Raw genomic sequence first — 23517 nt, 5'->3', positions numbered from 1 at the left:
AGTCAGCAGAGGAGGAATGTGCCTGAAGCTGGCGGTAGGAGGGGTCCCTGCGCTCATTAGCTGTCTAGTCTGGGGGCCCCACTGCTGATCAGTGCACTACTCGTCACCATCAGGGACGAGATTTCAAATGGGACATTCCGGGCCCTTCACCCGGAGGAGTCTCACCCACTAGCTGCAGGGTGAGGTCTAGAACTCGGGAGTTGCAAAGGTGCTTTGGGAACCACGAGTCCCAGAGTCCCAGAGTTATTTGCCCCCCACCCCGTCCCGTTTACTGAGAATCACTGAGTGGTCCCCTGGAAAGCTACCATCTTAAAGGAAGCAAACAGTGTTCCCCAGTGGCGTCCCGGGCTGTCGCCAATCCTGTCGTTCCAGCACCCTCTAGGGAGCTGCACTGCCCACTTTGGGAAACACTGGACACTTCACCACGCCTTTGAATGAGTAACAGCACCCTGTCCGCATAAAGCAGCACTTGGCAGTTTGCACAGACAGCACCACGCCCCAACCCGTCCCCCCGGATCTCCACCGTGGTGTCTCCCCTTTACACACAGATGAGCAAACAGCTCAGAGGGGCCAGTGTTCTCCAGGGTTCCATGGGTAATGGCATAATCAGGACCGAAAGTCAGCCCCAGCTTCCCCCACTCCCATTGCCAGTGGCCAGCTTATGTCCTGGACCTCTGTCATCCTTGCTCTTGGCTGATTCAGGCTTGGGGGTTCTTCCTTCCTCCTTTCTGGAACCGACCAGGCCCCTTTTCCACTACCCCAGGGACAGGAGCACCTGGTTCAGAGTGCATCCTCGCTCTTGCCAGCCGTCTATATGTAAGGGGCAGTTGGGGGGGTGGCGAGTATAAATGATAACAGCATCAGCACCACCCATCCCTTGTCAAAAGTTTGCTGTGCACCAAGCCCCGTTCTAAGGGTGTTTTCCTCCCTTTTATGCACCCTTGTGACAGTGTGTTTGTGTGTGTCAAGGGTCCCAGTGCCTACCCCCCACCCCACGCTGCCAGCCTCCCTCCTCCCTCCCCCATGCCTGCGCCCAGCTCAGTTTGCCTTTGTTCTTCTCCCTGGTGCCCCTGGCCCTGACTCCAACAGTCACTCGAGGATCTTGAAGACCAAAAACGGAAAAAAAAGAAAGAGAAGATGGGATTCGGCTCCATCTCGCGCGTCTTCGCCAGAGGGAAGCAGCGGAAGTCCCTCGACCCCGGCCTCTTTGATGGTACCGCCCCTGATTATTACATAGAGGAGGACGCGGACTGGTGATACCCGCCGCCCGGCGCCTGCGGCCCAGCGGGCGCGTCTGTGCGAGTGACCGTGCGTGCGCGCGCGTGGGGGCGTGCGTGGGGGGCGAGCGAGGCCGTGCGTGTGTGTGCGTGTGCGTGCGTGCGTGCGTGTGTGCATGAGTGCGTGGGCGCGCGTGGGGGGCCGGGTGGGGCCGGGCGCCCCCCAAGGAGGAGCGCCAAGACACGTGGGACCCCTCTCCCCTGCGTCGCCACCTCTGTAATTGATGTACATACTACAAACGTGTGTGACTCTGTCAACTCTTGTCTTCGGAGCGATACAGTTGTGTTGTTAACCTGAGTTCGTTTTGTTCTTCCATGTTTTGATTTTTTTCTTTTTTCTTTTTCTTTTTCTTTTTTTTTTTTGGTATGGTTCGTTGGGCTGTTGTTTTGTTTGTTTGTTCGTTCGTTTTCTTCCCACCCCCCCTCACCCCTCCCCACCTCCTCCTTTTTATGAAACTTGAAAACTTGAAGGACTGCTGTGTATTTGTAAATAACCAAACTCTTGTGCACTCTGTCCGTGTAAATGTCCCCTCGTCCTCTGCACCGCTACTTCTGGAGCCCGTGTCCCCGAGGATGTGGTCTGTTTCCCCCTGTGTCCCTCTCCCTGCCCCCCGCTGTGTGAACGTGTGGGATCAGACCCTGTTCTCAGGGTGTGCCCGAGTCACTTTAACCACAAAAAAAAAAAAAAAGCCACTGTCGTCGGGCGGGGGCCGCTGTCCACAGTCGCCCGCCTGGTCTGGGCTGGGTTGGTCCAAGGTCCGACGGTGGCGCTCTTATTTTCACGGCCTGCCAGTTTTTAAATTGCATTGCCGTTTCTTTCTTTATGGGGGAAAAAAAATGTTTCGTTTAATTTATTTGCACAGATGCAGAAAACATAGTCTATCTAAATTATTACATAAAATATCGGAATGTCTATTTTTCCATGGGGCGGGCGGGAGTCGGGGTTTCTGTTGTCTTTTCTCTGCTCATGCTGCTGCCAAACTGCACAACGAGGTCGAGGCTAGGGCGGCCCGGACCCCCCACCCCTCTGGACCGTTGGAGTACAAAGCTTGCTTCTTTCTGTTTCCCCCCCACCCCACCCCACCCCTGCCTGCTTGTGCCCTGGCCACCTTCCTGGCCGCCTTCCTGGCCACCTTCCAGGCCTTCCTCACTAGCTGCCGGCACTGCCGCGCTGACCTCCCGCCTCCGGCCGCCCCCGGAAGGGCCGCCCGCCCGCGGGTCTGTCTTTCAAGAGAGAGGTTGAACTCGGGCTGAGACGGCTGCCGCGGGTGCACAAGGGACCACCAGGTGGGTGGGCAGCCTGACATCCAGAGGGGCCTCACCCCTCACCGGGAGCCATCTGGCATCCTCCCTGCAGCTGTGCCCTCAGTCCGTTCTGCACTTGGGCCAGCAGGTGGCACGTGGGAGCTGCCCGGCCCCCCAGGGAGTGCCACTGGGGTCAATGCCCAGCTCCTGAGCCATGGCCAGCTTGGTCCCAGCCCGCTCACCTCCACTCTGAGGGAGAAGGACCGGGCGGGAGCTTGTACCCACTTGGGGAGCCGTATTGGCCCCTGAGGAGGTTTCAGCAGTGACGGAACAGTGTCCAGTGGTGTCCAGCGTAACGCCCAGGTGGCCGAGAAACCGCACACAGCGCAGCCGGGCCCTCCCGCGGGCCTGAACTGTCTCCCTTTGGATCTGTGAATCCCCCTCCTGCTCCACCTTAATTACTAACACAGCTCCATTCACACCACCCTCTAAACCACACAAGTTGTCTAATGGTGACGCTGTTTTCGGCTCTTAAAAAGAAGCAGGAAGACTTTTAAATGCTGGAGCCCCTTCGCTGGATGGCGAGGGTCTTTTTGTCCAAAGTCTCAAAACAAACCAGAAAACCCCAGCTGCTCCCTGCCATCTGACCGGCTAGGTTCGGGGGGCTTTGGCAAGCGGGTGGGAGTACCTCACAGGGATCTTGCTAACCTCCCCCTGGCTGTGCCGTCTCACTGAGCCTGGCGGTGAGCGGGAGCAGCTGGAGCCAGCATTTGGGCGGAGAGAGAGATTTTAGAAAATACTTTTCTCCTCGCCCCTCCCTCCACCTCCTGTTTGAAAACAAAAAAATTCTGGTTGGTTCTTATTGGTTTCAGTTTTTCCTTTTTTTTTTTCCCTTTACTTATGAGAAAACAAGATTGCAACCACTCCTGGTAATGATTTAGTAGTTCCTTTTCATTTCAGTTTTTGTAAATTAGGAGATAATTCTAAGAGTTACTGAAGGATGATTTATTTAAGAGAACTACGTCAAATAGCGAATGAGTTATGGGTAACATTAGATGAAAATGACCTTTCCCGTGGGAAAGGTTTCTCGAAGGCATGGATGCAAATATAAAATATTAAAAAAAATCTAAATAAAGCTTATTTTAAAATATGATTGAATCCTATGTTATTTGATTGCTTCTGTCCGGCTCCGGTGGGGGTCTGCACTCTGCTGGGAGGCAAAGCCCCGACCACCTGTTCTGGAATTCCAGAGCCAGGTCCCCAGAGGGTGCTGGGAGGGGCCGAGGAAAGCTGGCTGGATTCGGGACCCATCGAGGGGCTGAGGCTCGGCTGGCCTCCCAAACCTCTCCCCTGGGCCACCCCGTCTAAAATTTGGAGGCCCCGTGGGTCATGGGACTGCCCCTGGGCCCTGATGCCCCTGGTCCACTCAGCCCCTGTCCATCAGCTTTCATCTGCCCCCTCCCCCCTACCTCCCCATGCTCCCTTCAAAGGCCCAGGGGCTCCCGTGAGGTTGGGACCTGTATCTTTCTGCAGACCTCAGAAGGCCTCTGCATCGTCCCAACTTCCCACCCTCTCTGGGGCTGGAGAGTTTAAGAGAAACCAAGGGAGCCCCCAGACCGCCTTGATGGAGCCGGGCCGAGCCAGGCTTTTCCCAGTGACAACCATGGTGTGGCTCGGTTCCCCCAATCCCAGACTGAAGCATCACCCTCAAGCTCCACCTCCCAGCTTACAGACATCCTCTCCGGCAGCGAGTCCGAGGGAGCAGTGGCCAGTTAACTTCCCCAGACTAAAGCTCTGTGAAAGGGAGACTGTACAGGCATGTCAGGATAGCCAGGACCCAATTGGCGGGGGGGGGGGGGGGGGGGGGGCGGGGAGTGGGGGGAGGCAGGACCAGGAACTTTTCAATGGGACATTTATATCCCAGTGAAATTAGTAGTTCCTAAAAAACACACCAACCAGTGCCAGACCCTGGCTCCAAATGCTGGTGGAAAACCTTCCCTGGTGATGCTAGGATGCAGCCAGCATCAGGACCACTGGGCTAGTCTGAGGGCAAGTGGTCCAAGCACGTGCCCCTCTTTCCCCACTCCCCTGACCTCAGCAGACGTCACCAACCAATTACAGAGTTCTTTCTGCCCATCCGTGAACAGCTTGTGAATGCTTCATTATCAGAAGCCTCTGACAACCACCGCCACTCACCCAGAGTTGTCAGCCAGAAGAAGAAAACCGATTTATTTGCTGTCCCAACTAAGCTAGCCTTCCATATTAGAGAGGTGGGGAAAATTGCGGATTAAAGAGGAGTGACTTGTCCACATTCTTAGCTTTTCTGTAAGTCAAGGGCCAGGATTGAGTAAAAGGGGTTTACTCCAGTCTCTGTAGCACCACTCAAAGGCCACATTAGTTCCCGTGTTAAAAGACCTTGCTGCAAATGGTCCAACTTTAGGTGGCCCCTATTTGGCAGAAATTGTGCTAGGGCTCCAAGAGCTAGGGCTCCAGGGTACGGCTGCACAGGCTATGGAATGCGTCAGCTCAAAGAGCTCTCACCTAAGAATAGCACCCTGGGTTGTGCAGTGCACAGCCTGCAGAAATGTACTTGTCAGCCTTTCTGTGTGTTCTCCCTTCCCTGTTGGCAGGCTCCAGTCCCTGTAACCTAATAATATAATAACAAAAATAATTATCTAACATGTATTAAACACTTGCCTTAAACCAGAGTCCGTGCCATGTACCTTACGTGTATTAACTCTGTAAACCCTTCCAATGGCTTAGATTACGAACGGGAGAAAAGGATAAACAAACGGGTCACGGTCATGGAGCTGGTAAACTCAAACTAGAGTCAAGTGTGAGGACCTGGCCCAGTGTCAGCGCCCTGCCCCACAGTCACCACCGGGACCAGTGGTTTCCAACCACTGTCTACCAGCCTCTGCCGGTCGCAGATGGAAAGGGGTTGAGAGCTACTGGTCTGCGGGGTGGTGAGGAACTGCTGGTCCATCGACCACTGCAGGTTGGTCTTCAGGTGCAAGCATGAAATCACTGAGCTCTGAGCTCTGGGGACCAAGCGGGTTGGCATCATCTGTGCTGGAGCTGAGTCTGGTTGGAACTTCACTCTCCCCTTGCCCACTGGTAGCCTTGGCACAACCTGCCCCTGCCCCGCTGTGGGGACTAATGTGTTTTATCCCAGGCCCAGAAATGCACTCTCCGCACAGGAAAGCAGTAGGCCAGGCGGAGCAGAAAGGCACAGCTGTCCAGACACTCTGGACTGCCTCTGCTGGCCCTGCCTGGGGTCACTCCCTCTCCCCCACTTATGCACCCGAGATCTCACCAGAGGGTTTCACGGCTGTGTGCTTTATTCATCCTGGACCCCCGGGTTGTAGGGTAATTAATGGACTACAGCCCGCGGAGGTCATCCACCTTTGGACAATCTGGTGTAAATTTCCATATGGGCCAGGGGTGTGATTCAGTGGCAAAACGCATGCCTTGCATGTATGAGAACTGGGTTTGATCCCCAGTGCCACAAAATAAACAAAATGAAAGTATCTGTTGGGCGCCAGGGAGTTGAGTCAAAGGACTGGAGCACGTAGGGCCTGAGAGATAGCCCAAGGCTTAAGGTGCTTGCTTTGCTTGCAGCAGGTCCTGGTTCGATCCCTGGCAGCATCTGTGGTCCCCCAACACTGCCAGGAATGACCCCTGAGCAGAGAACCAGGAGCAAGCCCTGAGCACTTCTAGGTGTGCACCCCCCAAAAAAATGCACCCCAGCTTTTACAAGACTGGAGAGATGATTAGCAGGTAAGGCACTGCTTTGCAAGCCGCCAGTCTGGGCTCAATCCCCAGCAATATATATGGTCCCTGAGCACTGCCAGGAGTGAACCCTGAGCATTGAGCCAGGAGTAAGCCCTGCATATAGCCAGGTGTGGCCCCAAAACAAAAAACAAAAAGGGATGAAGAGCTGGAGCACATGCTTTACATTTACAGGTGGGTGCCCCACAAGGGCCTCTGAGCACAGATCCAAGAGTAGTCTCTGAGCACTGCCGCATGTGCCCCTCTCCCCTGGGTGGGGGGGGAACTCTGGAATCTAGACAGATGATTCAAAGGACTGGAGTGCTTTGTACTAAAATTAAAAAACTGACACATGGGCCCTTTGACCTATGACCATGAAAACCCCTACGACCAAAGCCCCGATTTCACAGCAGGGACTTCACAGATACCCCAGCTTACGTGCTCAGAATATGTAGCTCTTGAACTTTCTCAGCTCAGACCCTGCTAGGTGGGGGGAATCCTGCCGTGACACCCCGACTTCCTACCAGCTTTCCGTTCCCACTGAGTGCATTCGAGGGCTACCCAGGAGTTGAGACAATACATCATTAGAGCAGCGTAGATTCTTAATTTCCTATTATGAAAGCTATCCATAAAAATCTGATCAGGGGGCTGGAGCGATAGCACAGCGGGTAGGGCATTTGCCTTGCATACGGCCGACCCGGGTTTGATTCCCAGCATTCCATATGGTCCCCTGAGCACCGCCAGGGGTAATTCCTGAGTGCAGAGCCAGAAGTGACCCCTGTGCATCGCCAGGTGTGACCCCAAAAAGCAAAAAAAAAAAATCTGATCAGGATAGCTTGAAGGACCGGGGCACATCCTTTGTGGGCAGGGGTCCTATACTTAATCCCCAGTACCAAATGGTCCCTCAAGCACTTCCAATTTCTTTTTGGAGGTATAACTCCCCAGAATTTACAGATTACTTACTTAGGAGTCTGCTCTTGACTGTATGTTAGAAATGGTTTAAATACCCCCAACAGGGCTGGAGAAGTAGCACAGGGGTTCATGCACTCTCCTTGCATGCGGCCAAGTCAAATCTAACCCTGGCACTGCAGATAGTCTCCTGAACCCTGCTGGAGTGAAATCTGAGTGCAGAGCCAGGAGTAAGCCCTGAGCACCACCAGGTATGGCTTCAAAACCAAAAATAAAATAAGATAAACATCAAAGCATCTGAGAAGTGTCAGTCTACCAACCCCTCACTCAGCGTCTGAGTGAATGGTGGCTGTATGGGGGATCCACGTTCAATTCATAACAGATTTTGTTATGTAAAGGCACGTAGTCCTGGAAGAGATGTGGTGACTGAGAGCCCAGTTATTGAAAAATAGCCTAAGATGCTACCCTGAGCTTTTACACCCCCAACCAAGTGAACCCTTTAGGACCCCAAGAGGATTTAGCTTGCGAGAGGTCAAAGAGATGCTTCAGTAGTTAGGATGCATGCCTGGATTTGATCCCAGCATTACGAGACCTCCCGAGCATTACCAGGCACAGCCCTGGAGGCCCCTGGGCACTGCCAGGGTGGCTATAGTGGTCCCCAGTACCACAGAGGCTGAGCAGCACTCCATCCACGAACCATCGATTGAGCCTCTGGCCTGGTTGGCCCAGAATCACCGGGATAGGCCCGTGTCCCTGAGCATCATTTGTGATGCTCTATTCCTCCCCTGGCAAAAAAAAAGAAGAAGAAGAAGCACAAGTCAACTCTGAGAACACTGGGCTGTGCTTCCTGGGAAGGCAGGAGCCCCAGCACCACACGTGCTTCTGAATCAGAGTCCCTAAACTGCTGAATGACTGCGCGTCTGTGCTTCTGTTTCTTAGTGTGAGGACTGATGACTTTCCTAGTTGGTGACCAGTGAGTCGCCATTAATGGCACCAATACAAGAGACACAATCCAACCACGCCCCATGCCACTGGTGGGGCCAAGCGGGGCCAGATAATCTCACCGGGCTCTGGTCCTGCATGATTCCAAGCAAGTCGCTCAACTCTTGAGTCTTGGGGTTCCCATCCCAGGGAGGGGTGTCCTAACTCATCACTCGTCCAAGGGAAGGGCAGGCCCCAGCCTGTGTTCCCCAGGACCTGTGAACAGATAGGTCCAACCAGAGGTAGGAAAAATGGTGAAGTGGCTTGACACATTTTCTGAGCCACACAAGACTATTAACAGGTCCCCTAGGGGTGGGGCTGGGAAGTCAGGGCATCCAGCTGTGCAAGCCTGACATCTTCTGAGAAATTCCAGCCCAGACCCGAGCAACATTACAATGGGAAAGGCTCTTGCCTTGCATGCAGCTGTGGAGGTTCTACCCACAGCTCCATGTGGTCCTCTGAGCCCCATCAGGAGTGATCCCTGAGCACTGCTGAGTGTGCCCCCAAAATAAAACAGACGTCCCAGTCCTCAGAGCCCGGGCTCCATGCAGGTGTTGCTTAGTGAGGGAACCCTCTGCCTCCGTGCAGGGCGGGTCTGAGGTGCTTGCCAGTACCCTCTGGATTTTGTCACTTGGAATGCAAGTGCAGACATACTCTCTGCCGTGGTTGGGGCTGGGAATTTTTGAGCAAGAGAAACAACCAGGCTCCCTCAGCCAACCAAGCTTCTTGAGGCAGAAAGCTTCAAGGACCATAGGGTGACCCATTTATAAGGAGGCAAGTGACAGCACTCAGAAGGATATTGGATACACTCTGTAGAAATTCACCCAAATAATCCTCGCAAACCGTCTGCATAAATACAGTTCTCATCCCAGTTTTACAGATGCGCAAAAGCAAGGCAGAACAAAGTGATGTTCTCGCCCCAAACAGGCTGGAGCCCCCGTTTCCGGCATCGCTGCTGTTGCTAGGAGATCCCCAACCAGCCCCTGCTCCCCACCATCACCACCACGCCCTCCCCCCATTTCCACTTTTAAGATTACTGACCAACAGGCGGTTCCAGAGAACTTGAGGATACGTTCACTAAGCAAGTCCTGTGCACACCAGCGATTTGGACCTCGGTTTTCCCAAGAATAAGATTTTCCAAGAATAAGATTCTCTCATAGACAGAGCGGCTGGACTTAGCAAGGCTTTGCAAACTATACTAGTGAGGCCTGGGGGGTGGGGTGGGGGGAGGAAGGGCATCTCTCGGGGTTCTCTTGCTCTTGGCTGCACCAACAGGGAAGACCCTGGCAGGCATGGCTCAGCCCTCCCACCCTCCGGAAGCCCTGCCCTCATCTATTCCACACTGACCCATGTCAAGGGTCCCCAGAGGATTAGGGGAGCAGAGGGGGAGTGGGCAAGAGAAAAAGAAAAGAGAAGGTCAGAGTGGATCAGTGGTTGTCGGGTCTGACCAAGCCTGGCTTTAAGGACACAGACTCCCGGGCTCTGCCTCAGCGGGAAGGTTTTTGTGGCAAGAACCTGGGATGTGTGTAAACGGTTGAGCTCCCCAAAGAGGGCTGAGGGCGGCACCTGGTCAGGCGCTTTAGCCCAGATATGCCATGGAGAAGCTTCCAGAAGGAGCCACAGAAGGATGGTTGAGGGGACAGTGGCCAGAGGACCAGGGGGGCTGGCTCGGTGAGCTTTGCATTCCCAGCTCACCTGGGGGCGCTCAGCCAAGAGGTGGGAGAGCCACAGTCTGAGTGTGACATTAGTCCCCCGGCCCCACCTGACCCATTGGAGGCTGAGGTTGTCCTGGCCCAGGCCTGGGGTTGGCAGCATCCTAGGACACTCCCCTAAGAAGCCCCAAATTGGGAGCAAGGCTACCTGGGTCATGCTCTGAGAAGCAGTCCAGAGTGGAGCTGCCGCCGAGGGGCCCAGCAAACACCTGGCCAGCACCCCCAATCCGGTCCCACCAGTCCTGCACTTGTTGTGCATGGCCAGGTCTCAGCTTGGCAGAAGACTTGCTGTGTGACCACAGGGAAGAGTAGCCCTCTCTGAGCAGCAGGCTCCTCAGGCAGACCGGGACAATGGTCACCCACTGTGCCCGAGGAAGCTTCCATGTCTTGGGCGTCTAGGCATCTCCTCTGCCCCACGTGCTACCTTCCAGCCTGAAGCTCTACTTCCTTTCATTCCTTTTTTTTTCTTTTGTTTTTGTTTTAGGGCACACCACACAGTGCTCAGGGCTTGCTCCTGGCTCTTCACTCAGGGATCTTCCCTGGCAGGCTCAGGACCACATGGGGTGCCAGGGGTAGAATCTTGGCCATGTGCAGAGCAAGAGCAAATGCCTTACCCACTATATTTCCATTTAAGCTGTATTGGGCAAAGGCTCCGCAATGCCTCGGCAGGTAGGATGTCTCTAAGCTCCCTCCAAGGGACCCAGGCTGCTTCCAGGACCCCAGAGGGCCAGCTGCCTCGGGTCTCCTGCTGCCTGCTCCCACCCTTGAGCAGCCACTCCTGCTTGCTATCCCTCCATTCTTTCCCCCACCCTGACCTTTAACCTCTCTGGCCTACAGGTTAATGGTTGGAGGCCAGGCACGCACCCCTAGAAGCTGAGTAGGTTGGCAACATTCATGGCAGGACACAACCATCACCGTTTTGAGCCTGGCTTCTGCCCCAGCAGAGGGGCCAGTGTTCAGGACATAGAGCTTGGGCCGACCCCCAGGTCCAAATTACAATCCTGTCACTCACTACCTGAGAACTGTAGGTCAATTACTTTAAAAAGAAAAAAAAAATTGTCTGTGCCTCAGTTTCCCTACCTGTTCACTCGGGACAACAAAGAAATCACATCAGAGGGCAGCTGCTGGGATGAAGCAAGTTCAGGCACGAACCAGCTGGACTGGGGCAGCAGTGAATGTTGGCCTTGATGATGATAATGATCAGAACAAAGATCTTCTTCAGGTCCCCACTCTGTCCTTGAGGCAGGCAAGCAGGCCCCTTTGTGCAGGTGCAAAGACCGAGGCCCAGGTAAGTCAGCCAAGCGCCCAAGCCAGCAGAGCCAGCCCCAGAGAGGAGGTAAGAGTGTCGGAGCTGAGAAGGCTCAGGGGCCTCCCGCCCTACCCTGGCTGTGCTCTTGGCCAAGCCAGGCAGCTCTGGCTGTGCTGGGTCTGGGTCCCCGGACTCCTGACACCCAGGCCAGTGCTCTAAGAAGCCACAGGCCCCTCTTCCCCTGATTTGGTGAGGTGGGGGTGGAGGAATCCGGGTCAGTAAGTTTTGGAAACAGTGCTCAGCTTCTGCCACCCTTAGAGATGACCCAGCGCGCCATCTAGAGGCCGGGGGACGCTCTGCAGAGAAGAAAAGTCCATTTTTCTCCTGCAGACCCACGCCTTTTGCTGTTTTTTTGGGAACCCAATCTGGGAAACATCAGGACCCATGACTTCTTGGCGCCCCTTTCGTCCAGGTAGTTCATGTTTCAGGCTAGCCACTGTTTCTTGGGAGACTCCCCAAAGCATATCTCATTGCTGACATCTTTTGGCCACGGGAATGCCCTTGCGGCATGTGTGGGGCTTAAGAAGGGGGTAAGCTAGGGCAAGAGCAGGCGGGTGTGGACATCTCTTCTCACTGAGTACCCCTTGGCTCTAAAGAAACCCAAATCAGGAACATCCATTGAGCCCCTCAGGTTGGCTGAGGAATGTCCGTGCCAGGGATGCAGGGGGTGGGGGGAAGGGGGTGGGCTTTGCCCAGGTCCCAGGGGAGGACAGAAGTCAAGTCCTTTGCTGAAGGACCCTGAGATGTTGGCCAGAGGGGTGGCATGAAAGGGGCCTGTCCCTTGTCAGGACATCTGTCCCCGCCTGCCCGACAGCAGCTTCACATGGTCTCAGCACCCTCCCTGGGACACATGAGCAGGCCCTGCTGGCAGTGAGGTGTTTTTTGTTTTGTTTTGGTTTTGACTGCAGAGATGACATCAGCCACCCTGTGAAGTTCTCACCAACCTCACATGCTTGTGTGCTATCCTCTCAGTCTGACTGAAAGGAGACAGGCTCAGAGAGTGGCAAGGAAGCAGCGAGGAACAGGACAGAGTTAAGAACCAGGGTTCAGGGGCTGGAGCGATAGCACAGTGGATAGAGCATTTGCCTTGCATGCAGCCGACCCGGGTTCGAGTCCCAGCATCCCATATGGTCCCCAGAGCACCGCCAGGAGTAATTTCTGAGTGCAGAGCCAGGAGTAACCCCTGAGCATCGCCAGGTGTGACCCAAAAAGCATAAAAAGATTTTTTTAAAAAAGAACCAGGGTTCACTTGGGACGGTGGTGGGGGTTGGCTGACCCCGGTGAGGGAGGATGGAGAGGGTAGCACTGTAAGTATAAAGCAGTGATATGGAATGTGCTGTAGGCCACGTTGCCTTGATGAAATTGTGAAGGGTGTGAGGGGAACTGGGGGCCAGGATCAGGGAGAGCCATGGAAGTGGGGAGCACATGCCTTGCATGCACCAGAGTCTGAATTCAATTCCTGGCACCTCATGTTTGCCCTGGTGGCCCCCAGCACAGCCAGGCTCAAGCTCCAAGCTGTCAGGCTTGTACTACTGGGCCAAGCGTCACCCAAGTTCCCACGCCCCCCCCCACACACACACCCCTGAGCTCTCCTGGGCAGTCCCTATGAAGAAGGAATTGGGGGCTGATATACCATCACTTATACTGTAACTACCAGGAAAGCTGAAAGTCTGGAGCCTCCTAGGATGCAACCCATTTCTTTGGAACCAGAGATCTGTGTGGAGGGAAGCAAGGAGGTCAATACTTTAAAAAAAAAAAGTCATTTAGGGAAGAAAATGGACTCACTTGTCCTCAGATGCTGGCCGGTATGCAGCAGCTCTGATTGAACTGGTTCCAGAAGGATGTCGACCAGCAGTGAGCAAACTACGCTGTGAGTCCCATAGCCACCTCTGGGTGCTGCAGGCTGCATTCTCAGAGAAGCCAAAGCCAGGCCAGGGAGATGTTCAAAGGGATGAGCACATGCTTTGCATATGGGAGGCCCATGTTCTCTCCTGGGCACCACACAGGTCCCCCCCCCCCCCGCCATGCCCCCAGCACTGCAGGGAGCAGTCCCTGAGCACAGAGCCAGGAGTAACCCATGAGCACTGTTGGGTGTGGCCCAAACTTCTCATCCCACACACACACCAAAAATAAAAAAGGTAAAATGTGGGGCTGGAGTGGCAGTACAGTGGGTAAGGCAAGGCAAAACTGGCTTGGGGTTTTCTAGCCTGGACATTGCCTGGTGGCCTCTTAGTTGTAAGAAAGGACCCATGAGGCCAACCCTCTTCATGTGCAGGGAATGAAATAGATCTTGCTCATAGACGTCATATCTGGTCCCAGCCCCGCAGGACCCCACACGTGCCCGGGACCTCGACGGGAGGCAGCTGAGGAGCCTCTTGCAAAGGAGGGAGGTGGGTGGGGCAGACCCCAGAGCAGGCCCCGACCCACAGTCACAGCCCACACAGCCTGGCACAGGGAAGCAGGCAGGGTTAAGCTGGAAAGAACCTGAGGGTGTCCCGAGTTCCTGGGGGAAGGGGGGAAGGTCGCTGAAAGGAAGGGGGACTGAAATTGGGGCCCGAAGCCCTAGCAGAGTGGGGCTCTCACACCATAGCCCTGCCCTGGCTTTGCCCCACAGCCTTGTAGATGCAAATTCAAAGGTTGCTGTTCTCAACCTCTCAGGCCTCTCCCGGGAGCCATCAGGATGCATGACCAGAAAAAGGGCAAGATGTGCGGGTGTGCGGAGGCCGGCAGTTCACAGGAATTATACCAGCTCCATACGAGAAAGCAGTGACGGTGGGCCGGAGTGATAGTACAGCGGGTAGGGCACTTGCCTCGTATGCAGTGGACCTGGGTTCCATCCCTGGCATCCCATATGGTCTTTGGTGCCTTCCAGGAGTAATTCCAGATTGCAGAGCCAGGAGTAAGCCCTGAGCACTGCCAAGTGTGGCCCAAAAACCAATAACAATTTTTAAAAAAGAATGCAGTGATGGAAAGGATTGTAGAGCTGAAGCTTTTCCAAGCTTCTGCCCGCTGGGTGGTGTGCCAGGGCATTCTCCCGTCAGCTCTGGGCATTGCTCCACAGCTGCATCCCAGCCCACAGCCCTCCACCCCAGCACCCATGCTCTGCCTCCTACTCTCTGTACCCGAACCCCGGCCACCCCAATCCAGCCCCAGCCACCAAGTGGGTATGAGGCAGGAGCATCATTAGGGCAAGCTGGTATATGCAGGGTGGGGACTGAGTACCTTGGCACAGACAGACACCAGGAGCCTCAAGTTCATGGGGCACATGTGTGTCTATGTCAGCTCTGTACTGCAGGCCTGGGCCCCGGGAATTTCCATGTCTTTGGCTCTTCAGCCCATCTGTCTCTGTCTCTGTGTCTCTCATGCTGATTCAGACGAGGCTCTTCCTTGCTTCATCCTTGCTGCCTGGTTCAGCGTGGGTCCCTGGTCCACCCACTGGCCAGTCTCCAGCCAGTTGCCCTACTCCTTGCCCACGCTCTGTGCATGGCATGAACGTTGGAGAGAGGAGTGACTGGCATGGACTCTTCCATCCTCGGAGGCAGGATGCCTGGGTGGGGTCCAGCTCCTCTACCAGATCTCTCGGGCCTCTATTTCCCTTCTTTGAAAGGGGTTCTGGTCCTTTCAAAGGGTCCTTGAAAGGAGTTCTGGTCCTTGGGGGGAGGCCAAGCGAGACCTCAATCTCTGTGGGACTCTCCAAGTGGACCATGTTCTTATTTTTTGCTGGGTACAAACTGAACAGAGCAAGTCAGGGCTGGTCTGGGAGAAAGGAGGTAGAGACGGCTTTACTCAACCCCTCCACAAACTGCATTTCACTGTGTCATCACCACATGCTATTCTAAAGTGATTCTGGCACTATTTTCAAAAGCTTCACCTCATGGTGATATCCTGAGAGACAGTACAGAGGTGCTAGCCTTGCTTGACGCCAACTCCCGGTCCAATCCCTGACACCCCCATATGATTCTCTGAACACTTCTAGGAATGATCCCTGAGCACAGAGCCAGGAGTAAGCCTTGAGCGTTGCCAGGTGTGCCCCCCACCAACCCCACCAAAGAAGCCCATGATATTTCTGCAGTAAAATATGTCAATGCCAGCTTATAGCATCACACATGGCATTGAACACCACCAAGAACCTGGTCAGGTAATCAGGATCCCAGGTGCCCTTTGTGGTAAGGTGTTTGTACAGACTCACCCCGGCAGTGCCCATAGACCAGGAGGCTGATGGGTGAATAGCGAAGGGGAAATCAGCCAGGGCAAAGTGGAAGAAAGCAGTCCCTGAAGGGGCTCCCTCACTACATCTGAAATAAAATCAGAAAATGTCTCAATCTGAGATAAAAGATACTTTCCAATGCATTATGAGCCTCCCCCAAAGGAATATATATCTCTAGGGCTCTCGTATTCAAAACCCAACAGCAGTATCAGCAGTAAGGTCTTACCAGAACCGACACGGTGAGACATAACCAGATGCAGAGGGGTGTCAGAACATCTGTCCCCACCTGGCGGGGATGCCACACTGAGAGCAGGGCAGTTGACAGGGGAGTGAACTTGGGGGATGCAGAAGTGAAGGTGCAGAACCTGAGATTCTCTGTTCACCAAGCACCCCTCTGGGGTGGGCGAAGTTGTCCCTGGTCCCAGGTAGCCAGCACCCCCATCTCTTCTGCACCCCAGCAGAGCAATATGAATCCTGTCAGGAGGGAAGCATCTGCCATGTCGACCCGCAGGATTCCGTAAGATCAGATGCCAGTGCACCGTGCACAGAATCCGCAAAACTAACAGGAAACCGAGACCCTTCAAGGTCTTCTCAGATCTGGGAACTATCACTGACAACCCTCAGGGAACTTGCCAATCCCCAAAATCAGGATACATATCCACACCAATATCAGGAAATGCGGGCAATACTTAAAGAAATTGGAGATCAAGGCAAGAGAAAACAACCAGAGACTATCTGAAAAGATGAGGGAAATGTTTAAAAGAACCAAACAGAACTTTTAGAAATTAAAAAAGAAATAGTGAGTGGGCAGAAGATGTGTTTGCGTGGCAGAGCATGAGCCTTGCATGGGTCAGGTGCTGGGTGTGGTCCCCAGAGTAAATAGCTAAAAGGGAAACTTAAAAGGCTAGAATTGAGTCTAAGGAAATTGCCTGGAATGCAACGCAGAGCCATCAGTTGGTAAAAAGCTGCATAGGAGAATTAAGGCTTTCTGGCCCATGGCACTGGCCACTGGCCACCGTGATCATGTAAACATATTTGAATCAATTAAAATTCAATAAAATTGAAACCTCAGCTTCTAAGTTGCAGAGCCCCATTAAGTTCTCATGGTCACATGTGACTAACAGCTGTTGTGTTGGATGGTACAGACCAGAGAACATTTGCATCATCACAGAAAGTTTTGTTGAACAAAATTAGAAAAGAAAGAGAAGAGAGAGGGTTGCACAGGCCAACTTTGACAGAAGTGGGAGTCTGACGGACAGTGAGCAGAACAGAGTGAGGAAGACATAGTATTTTAAAGAAACAGTTGCTGACAGTGCTCCAAAACCCACAGGCAGGAAGCAAAATTGATATCAATCAGGATTTTTTAAAAAATATGTATTGAGGGGGACTGGAAGATAGTACAGTGGGTAGGGTTTTGCATTGCACTCGGTCCACCTAGGTTTGATTCACAGCATTCCATATAGTCCCCTGAGCACCGCCAGGAGTAATTCCGGAGTGCAAAGCCAGGAGTAACCCCTGTGCATCACCGGGTGTGACCCAAAATGCAAAAAAAGAAAGGGTTATTAAATATATATATATGTATATATATGTATATATATACATATATAGGTAGGGGATGTAGTGTGGTATTAAGTGCTTGCCTTGCCTATGTGAAGCACTGAGTTAAATCCCAAACACCGCCAGAGAAAGAGAGAGAGAGAAAGAGAGAGAGAGAAAGAGAGAGAGAGAGAGAGAGAGAGAGAGAGAGAGAGAGAGAGAACAAAACCAGGGAATATGAAAAGAAATCCACAGGCTCATCACCAAGACGTGATTCCCCACATCACAGAATGCCAAGGCCAATGAGACAAGCCTAAAAGTTATATCGGAACAATTAATACTGGCAGCTCATGTCTCTTTAGCAGAAATGGAAATGTAGACAATGGACCGATGTCTTCCAGGTGCTGAGATGGATTGCCTGTCAGCCTAATGCTGCAGACCCAGCAAAACTCTTTGATGAACGAAGGGGAAATGCAGGCTCGTGTCAGAGAAAAGTTGTAAGAGCAACCACCAAAATACTTTTAATCAGGGGAACTTTTAAGTCATTCCCCAGGAAAAAGGAAAACTACTAGGAAAGCAGTTTTAGTGAGTGTGGCTGCGTGTCGGTAAAACTTGGTTTAATGGGCCAAGGAAACAGAGTGGGTAAGGGAGTTGCCTTTCACACAGCGACCTGGGTTTGGTCCCTGACCCTCCACAGGGCGCTGCCAGAAGTAACCCCAAAGCCTTGCCAGGTGTGGTCCCAAAACAAACAAAACAAAAATGTAAAGAAACAGCTTTATTCAGTAAGTAGAGGCCAGGGATGTGGCTCGAGAGGTAGAATACATACCTTACACGTGCAGTCCCTGGCACTTCATGAGCCCTGACCCAGGCACCTCAGGGTGTGCCCCATGCCCCACTGAGGGAACGTGTAGAAAAGAATTGGGCCTGTGGGCCATAGTTTGCCTCTTCGGGCCCAGTCAAGGAGCCTTGGGGACTCGTGTGTGTGATGGTGGGGGAAGAATACAGCATGTCTCTCTCTCTCTCTCCCTCCCTCCCTCCCTCTCCCTCCTTCCCTCCCTCCCTCCCTCCCTCTCTCTCTCTCTCCCCCTCTGTCTCCCTCTCTCCTCTCTCTCTCTCCCTCTCTCCTCTCTCTCTCCCTATCTCTCTCTGTCTCTACCTCTCTCTCTCTACCTCTATCTCTACCTCTCTCTCTCCAAAGCCACCGGATCCTCCTGGTGCTGGAAGGGCCCAGGGTGCCCTGGGCTCTGTGGAAGCCCCGCCCTGGCGCTGACTGTCACCTGAGTTGGTCCAACTCTCTCGGGAGAGACCGTGACTGCAGTTGTGGTTGCTGGAGTCCTGGGCAAGCAAGCTGGCCCCAGAATGATGGCATTTTGGAAACTGCTTTTAATTAATGGTTCACGGCCCCCTCAACTGCCCCCATCCTCTGTCCTTTATCACACTGCCTGGAGCTCAGTGCCGTGGCGGGGTGCGGGAGGTGAAGGGGATAGCGCTCTTTTCTCAGAAACTGAACTTGTGGTTCGCTCACATGAACCCAGTGTGATCTCTGGGCTTTCCACCAGCCTGGATGCCATAAAATTTTTGAAATAAAGAGCCAGTACTTTTCACAGACCTGAGGCCTATTAGCTCTAAGACAACCCCAAAACACAAATTGCCACAGCCACTGGCACTCACATTCAAATACATATACTCACACATGCACACACATTCAAACACACTGCACACTGACACACATGCACTCACATACTCACGTTCACACATTATCCCTGTATACCCCCTCACGCACTCACACATACACGCTGTCCTGTACACTCACACAAACTCACATATGCATATAGTCTATACACTCACACACTTGAAAGTAAACATACTGTCCTGTACACTCACAGACACACTCACATGTACGCTCACATACACACTCACATGTATGCACATTATCCTATATACTCACACAGACACACATATACACATTATCTTGTACACTCACACACTCACATGTGTACACTGTCCTGTACACTCAACACGCACTCGCATGTACACATACCATCCTATACACTCAACACACACACATGTACACACACTATCCTATACACTCAACACACACTCACATGTGTACACACTGTCCTATGCACTCATACATAGGACACTTACATGTGCACACACTGTCTGTACACTCACACACACACTCACATGTACACACACCGTCCTGTACACTCACCCATCACAGAAGCTTACTTACAGTTTTTCTTGGTCCACTTATCTGTGTTTCCTCATCACCCCTCTCTCTCCCTTGCTTCTTGTCTCCTTTGCTCCCTCTGTTCCAGACCCCTTCTATCTTGGGGAGACATCACGACCCACAGATAGCCAGATAGCCCCTCCCCTGCAGCCAGGATCAAGCTGGAGGGAGCCTGAGGGGGAACCATGCATTTCTGGTGGGTTCAGCAGGAAGGTCTGGCTTCCCTCCCTCAGCACCCGAGCTAAACTCAAGCTAAACTTTATCCCAGGAAGACAATGGGTGGGGGGCAACTATTTCACATTTCCAAGCGTGCCCCAAAGCACCCCAGCCTGAGGAGAGGGGCCTTAATACCCAGCTAGAGCTATTCTCGACCTAGAACCCACTGGAGCTTCTTCTGAGTTTTCAATATGAATGATATGCACGGTGACCAAGGAAGATATACAGATGGGGAAACTGAGGTTTGGCACAGCAGAGAATTTGCTCTAAGTCAAGGTCAACTTGTTTTCCCAGTCTCCTCTTGTAGGCTTGTGCAAATGGACAGGGTGGGCTGGGTCTTGGAATCTGGAGTAACTGGCATCTGGGCAACCATCACCTCTCAACTTCCCAGAGGCATGGACCAGACAGGACCCAGCTACAGGCACAGACAAAGGTTGTTCTCACGGTTAGGCCACTGCCTGGAGCCCTGCTGGGCCCGGGGCAGGGGGCAAGGCTGCTCTTCCTTGCTCGGTGTCCGAAGGCACAGAGGGACTCCAGGCTGTGCTGCCAGAGCCTGTGTGGAAGTTTTGGCCAAGCTGGTCTGAGGGATGAGGGTGGTCCCCACTGGCAGAGTCTGCAGCACTCACGCAGGAAGAAAAGCAGTGGGGGGTAGGAGCGTTGTGACGTAAAGAAGTCGGCATTGTGGCCTTGCTGCTCTTTCCGTTTCAAAAACAATTGCAGAGAACTGCAAAAACAGAAAGCATGCACACCCTCAGAAATGCCTGTATACATGCAACTCTCTCTCTCTCTTTCTCTCTCTCTCTCTCTCTCTCTCACACACACACACACACACACACACACACACAATCACCCACCTTTCCTTTTCAGAAATAGACTTTCAACAATCATTCATCTGTTACTAAATGTGAAATACATGCATCTACATGCATGATCATAGTTTTATGTCTTGTCATATATGTTATTTGTAGAGCACAATTCCATCGGGACTGCCTTATATTTCATGTTGTTCTTTTTCACTGGTCACTAGTCTGTGAGCATTTTTTCTTGCCAAAAGTATTCTTCTGGTACAGATGCTTCGCTTAACCATTTATATCCCAACACACAAAGACAAGCACATCATTTTTTCATCTAGATGCCTATCAATATCCACTTGAGCTGCTTCCTGGTTTTTAATTTTTTCCAATTGTTTTCATCCCCAATGTTCCCGTGTTTATGATGCAGCTTCACTGCAACATAAGAATAGAACACAGGGTGGGGAAGTGACCTCCTTCTTCCACACTCAGCCCCTGGAAACCTCTGCATGCATTCCGCATCCTGGGCCTGACCGCAGGACCCAACACGGCAGATCAACCATCCTGTTGCTCTGACCGTTTGTCCAATGCAATAGGAGTGGAGCGGAGGCTCATGGGATTTGTGAGATTGTCTTCCACAGCCTTTTTTTTTTTTTAATGCAGGAGTACTGCTATTTACTCAGCCACTGATTAAGCTGACTGAAGCAGGCATGATCTCCACATTACTTTTTAAAATTTTTTTAAATTAAATATCCATGAGATAGACCATTACAACGCTGTTCAGAATTGGGTTTAATCATACAATAGTCCAGCACCCATCCCTCCACCAGTGTACATTTCCCACCACCAATGTCCCCTGTTTCCCTCCCCCACCATCCCCAATACCCCAGCCCCCAGCCCCAGACTCCCTCTATGGGAAGCACTTTCCTTCTCCCTCTCCCTCTCCCTGTCCCTCTTTCCCTCTCTTTCCCTCTCTTTTCCTCTCTTTCTCTCTCTCTCTCTCTCTCTCTCTCTCTCTCTCTCTCTCTCTCTCTCTCTCTCTCTCTCTCTCCCCCCCCCCTTTGGTGTATTATGGTTTGCAATACAGATACTAAGAGGTCATCGTGTTTGTTCAGGGCATACAGTGTATTTTTTATCTATATTTTTTAAAAATTTTATTAGTGAATCACCGTAAGGTAGTTACAAACTTATGAACTTTCATGTTTGCATTTCACTTACATCCCTCCAGCAGTGCCCATTCTCCTTCACCAATGTTCCCAGTATCCCTCCCACACCACCCCCACCCCAACCCCCCACCACCCCACCCTGTCTCTGCAGCAGGGCATTCCCTTTTGTTCTCTCTCCTGTTGGGTGTTGTGGTTTGCAGTAGAGGTATTGAGTGGCCTTCATGTTCAGTCTACACGCAGCTTTCAGCCCGAGTGGGTCCTCCCAACGTCCTCTACTAGGTGTTCCCTTCTCTATCTCAGCTGCCTTCTCCCCCAGCATGTGAGGCCAGTTTCCAAGCTGTGGGGCAGACCTCCTGGTCCTTATCTCTACTACTCCTGGGTGTTAGTCTCCCACTCTGTTACTTTATATTCCATATTGGAACAAAAAGGCTGGCATAGCTTTTTTAACTGGGTGGCAACTTTGGGTTGTCCCATGGTCTTGCTTGTCTGTGGGATTTCCTTGCACCTGTGTTAGTGTCTAAGCAGCCTGACTGGGGCTTACTGAAGCAGACCATGGGTGATGTGGGTGGGCAGCGTTTATTCTGGATCGCTGCTCGGAAATGGGCACAATGTGTAGACATGAGAGGCTGGGACTCCATCAGGAAGATCCATTACCCATGGTCCCACGATGCCATGGTCCCACGAAGAGACACCCCCAGCACACCCACTGCATCCACCCAGAGGTCTTGATGGAACACACTGGTCCATCCTCCCCGGGGCCAGGGGGAGAGCGGGACGGGAGGAGCGGCCCGCGGTGGCAGTGTGCAGGTGTGTGCTTGGCTCCCTGGGCATCTGTGTGTCCCAGAAAACTGTCACTGGACCCGCAGCTGCTGCCTGGCGGTGTGCAAAGTGGTTCACATTTCCCTTCTGTGTCCTTTGCATTTTCCTTCCGGATGAATGTTTGGCAATCGTTTTCTTTGGAGGAAACAGAGGTGATTTTTTTTCCTCCCCAGTTTTATTTGTGAAGACTTTTATTATTTTATAACTTCATTAAGCCATCAGTTTAGTTACAGACATTCAGTATTCCAACACCAGTCCCACCACCATTGCTCCTTCCCACCACTGTGATTTCTAATTTTCCCAACCACCCGTTAGGCCCGCCCCCAGAGCAGGCCCTCAATAATTTATTTTATATTTCTTGTTGTAAATAATCTGCTAAAAAGATGATCAAAAGATGTTTCCTTAGAAGAAAGGTGGTGATGATTGCTGTATCTCGCCATTGAGCCCTGGTGTAAGAGATCGCTAAGACGTTGTTACAGGTGAAGCTTCCGTGTTTATATTCTGTTCGTAGAGATTAGTTGTCTTCTGCACTGCACCACCCACCCTGGTGTGCTACTGCCGGCTTATCAGTGTTGTAAAGTTTGAAATGTCGCGTGCCTGCATTGGGACACCCACTCCAGGGTGTCAAAAATTGTTAAAGGGTGATACAGCTGGAGTTAAATCTTTAACTGGGTGGTGTACCTGGGCCTCTCTCATACACCACTTCTTACGATGAAGGCAATTAACTTTGGGGCATGTCCGTGACTGCTGGGGTTTCAGAGGTGATTTTTTTTTATTTTTTATTTTTTTGCTTTTTTTTGGGTCACACCAGGCAATGCACAGGGGTTACTCCTGGCTCTGCACTCAGGAATTACTCCTGGTGGTGCTCAGGGGACCATATGGGACGCTGGGACTCGAACCCGGGTCGGCTGTGTGCAAGGCAAACGCCCTACCCACTGTGCTATCACTCCAACCCCAGGTGATTTTTTTTAATCCACTCAAATGAAACAAGAGACACTTGGGCTCTTTATATATATATTTTTTATTTTAATGAATCACTGTGAGACGGTTACAAACTAACAAATTTTTGAAATTACATTGCAAGCTACTGAGAGTATGGAGCCCGCACGGCAGAGCCTGGCAAGCTACCCGTGTGTATTGGATATGCCAAAAACAGTAACAATAAGTCTCTCAATGAGAGACGTTACTGGTGCCTGCTCGAACAAGTCGATGAGCAACGGGATGACAGTGACAGTGACGTTTCCATCAATGTTCAAGTACCCATCCCTCCACCAGTGCCCATTCTCCACCACCAATGTTCCCAGGATCCCGCCTCCCCTACCCCTCCCCACCCCTGCCACATTCC

General features: G+C 52.3%; 1 protein-coding gene across 4 annotated transcripts in view; it reads left to right on the top strand.

Moving 5' to 3' along the window:
* The window catches only part of KAZN (kazrin, periplakin interacting protein), a 1155223-nt gene that overhangs the window by 1110773 nt on the left and 20933 nt on the right, over positions 1-23517 (top strand). For 2 of the 4 annotated variants that reach the window (XM_055138793.1, XM_055138794.1), the window contains one exon: positions 1090-1213. In XM_055138793.1, the coding sequence (XP_054994768.1) occupies positions 1090-1213 (124 nt within the window). Of the gene's footprint in view, positions 1-1089; positions 3676-23517 lie in introns of those variants that run through there. The other 2 variants (XM_055138795.1, XM_055138796.1) reach the window with 1 other exon arrangement.

This window comes from Sorex araneus, chromosome 5, assembly GCF_027595985.1.
Source record: "Sorex araneus isolate mSorAra2 chromosome 5, mSorAra2.pri, whole genome shotgun sequence".
Classification (NCBI taxonomy): Eukaryota; Metazoa; Chordata; class Mammalia; order Eulipotyphla; family Soricidae; genus Sorex; species Sorex araneus.
This window is presented reverse-complemented; position numbering and strand designations above follow the sequence as displayed.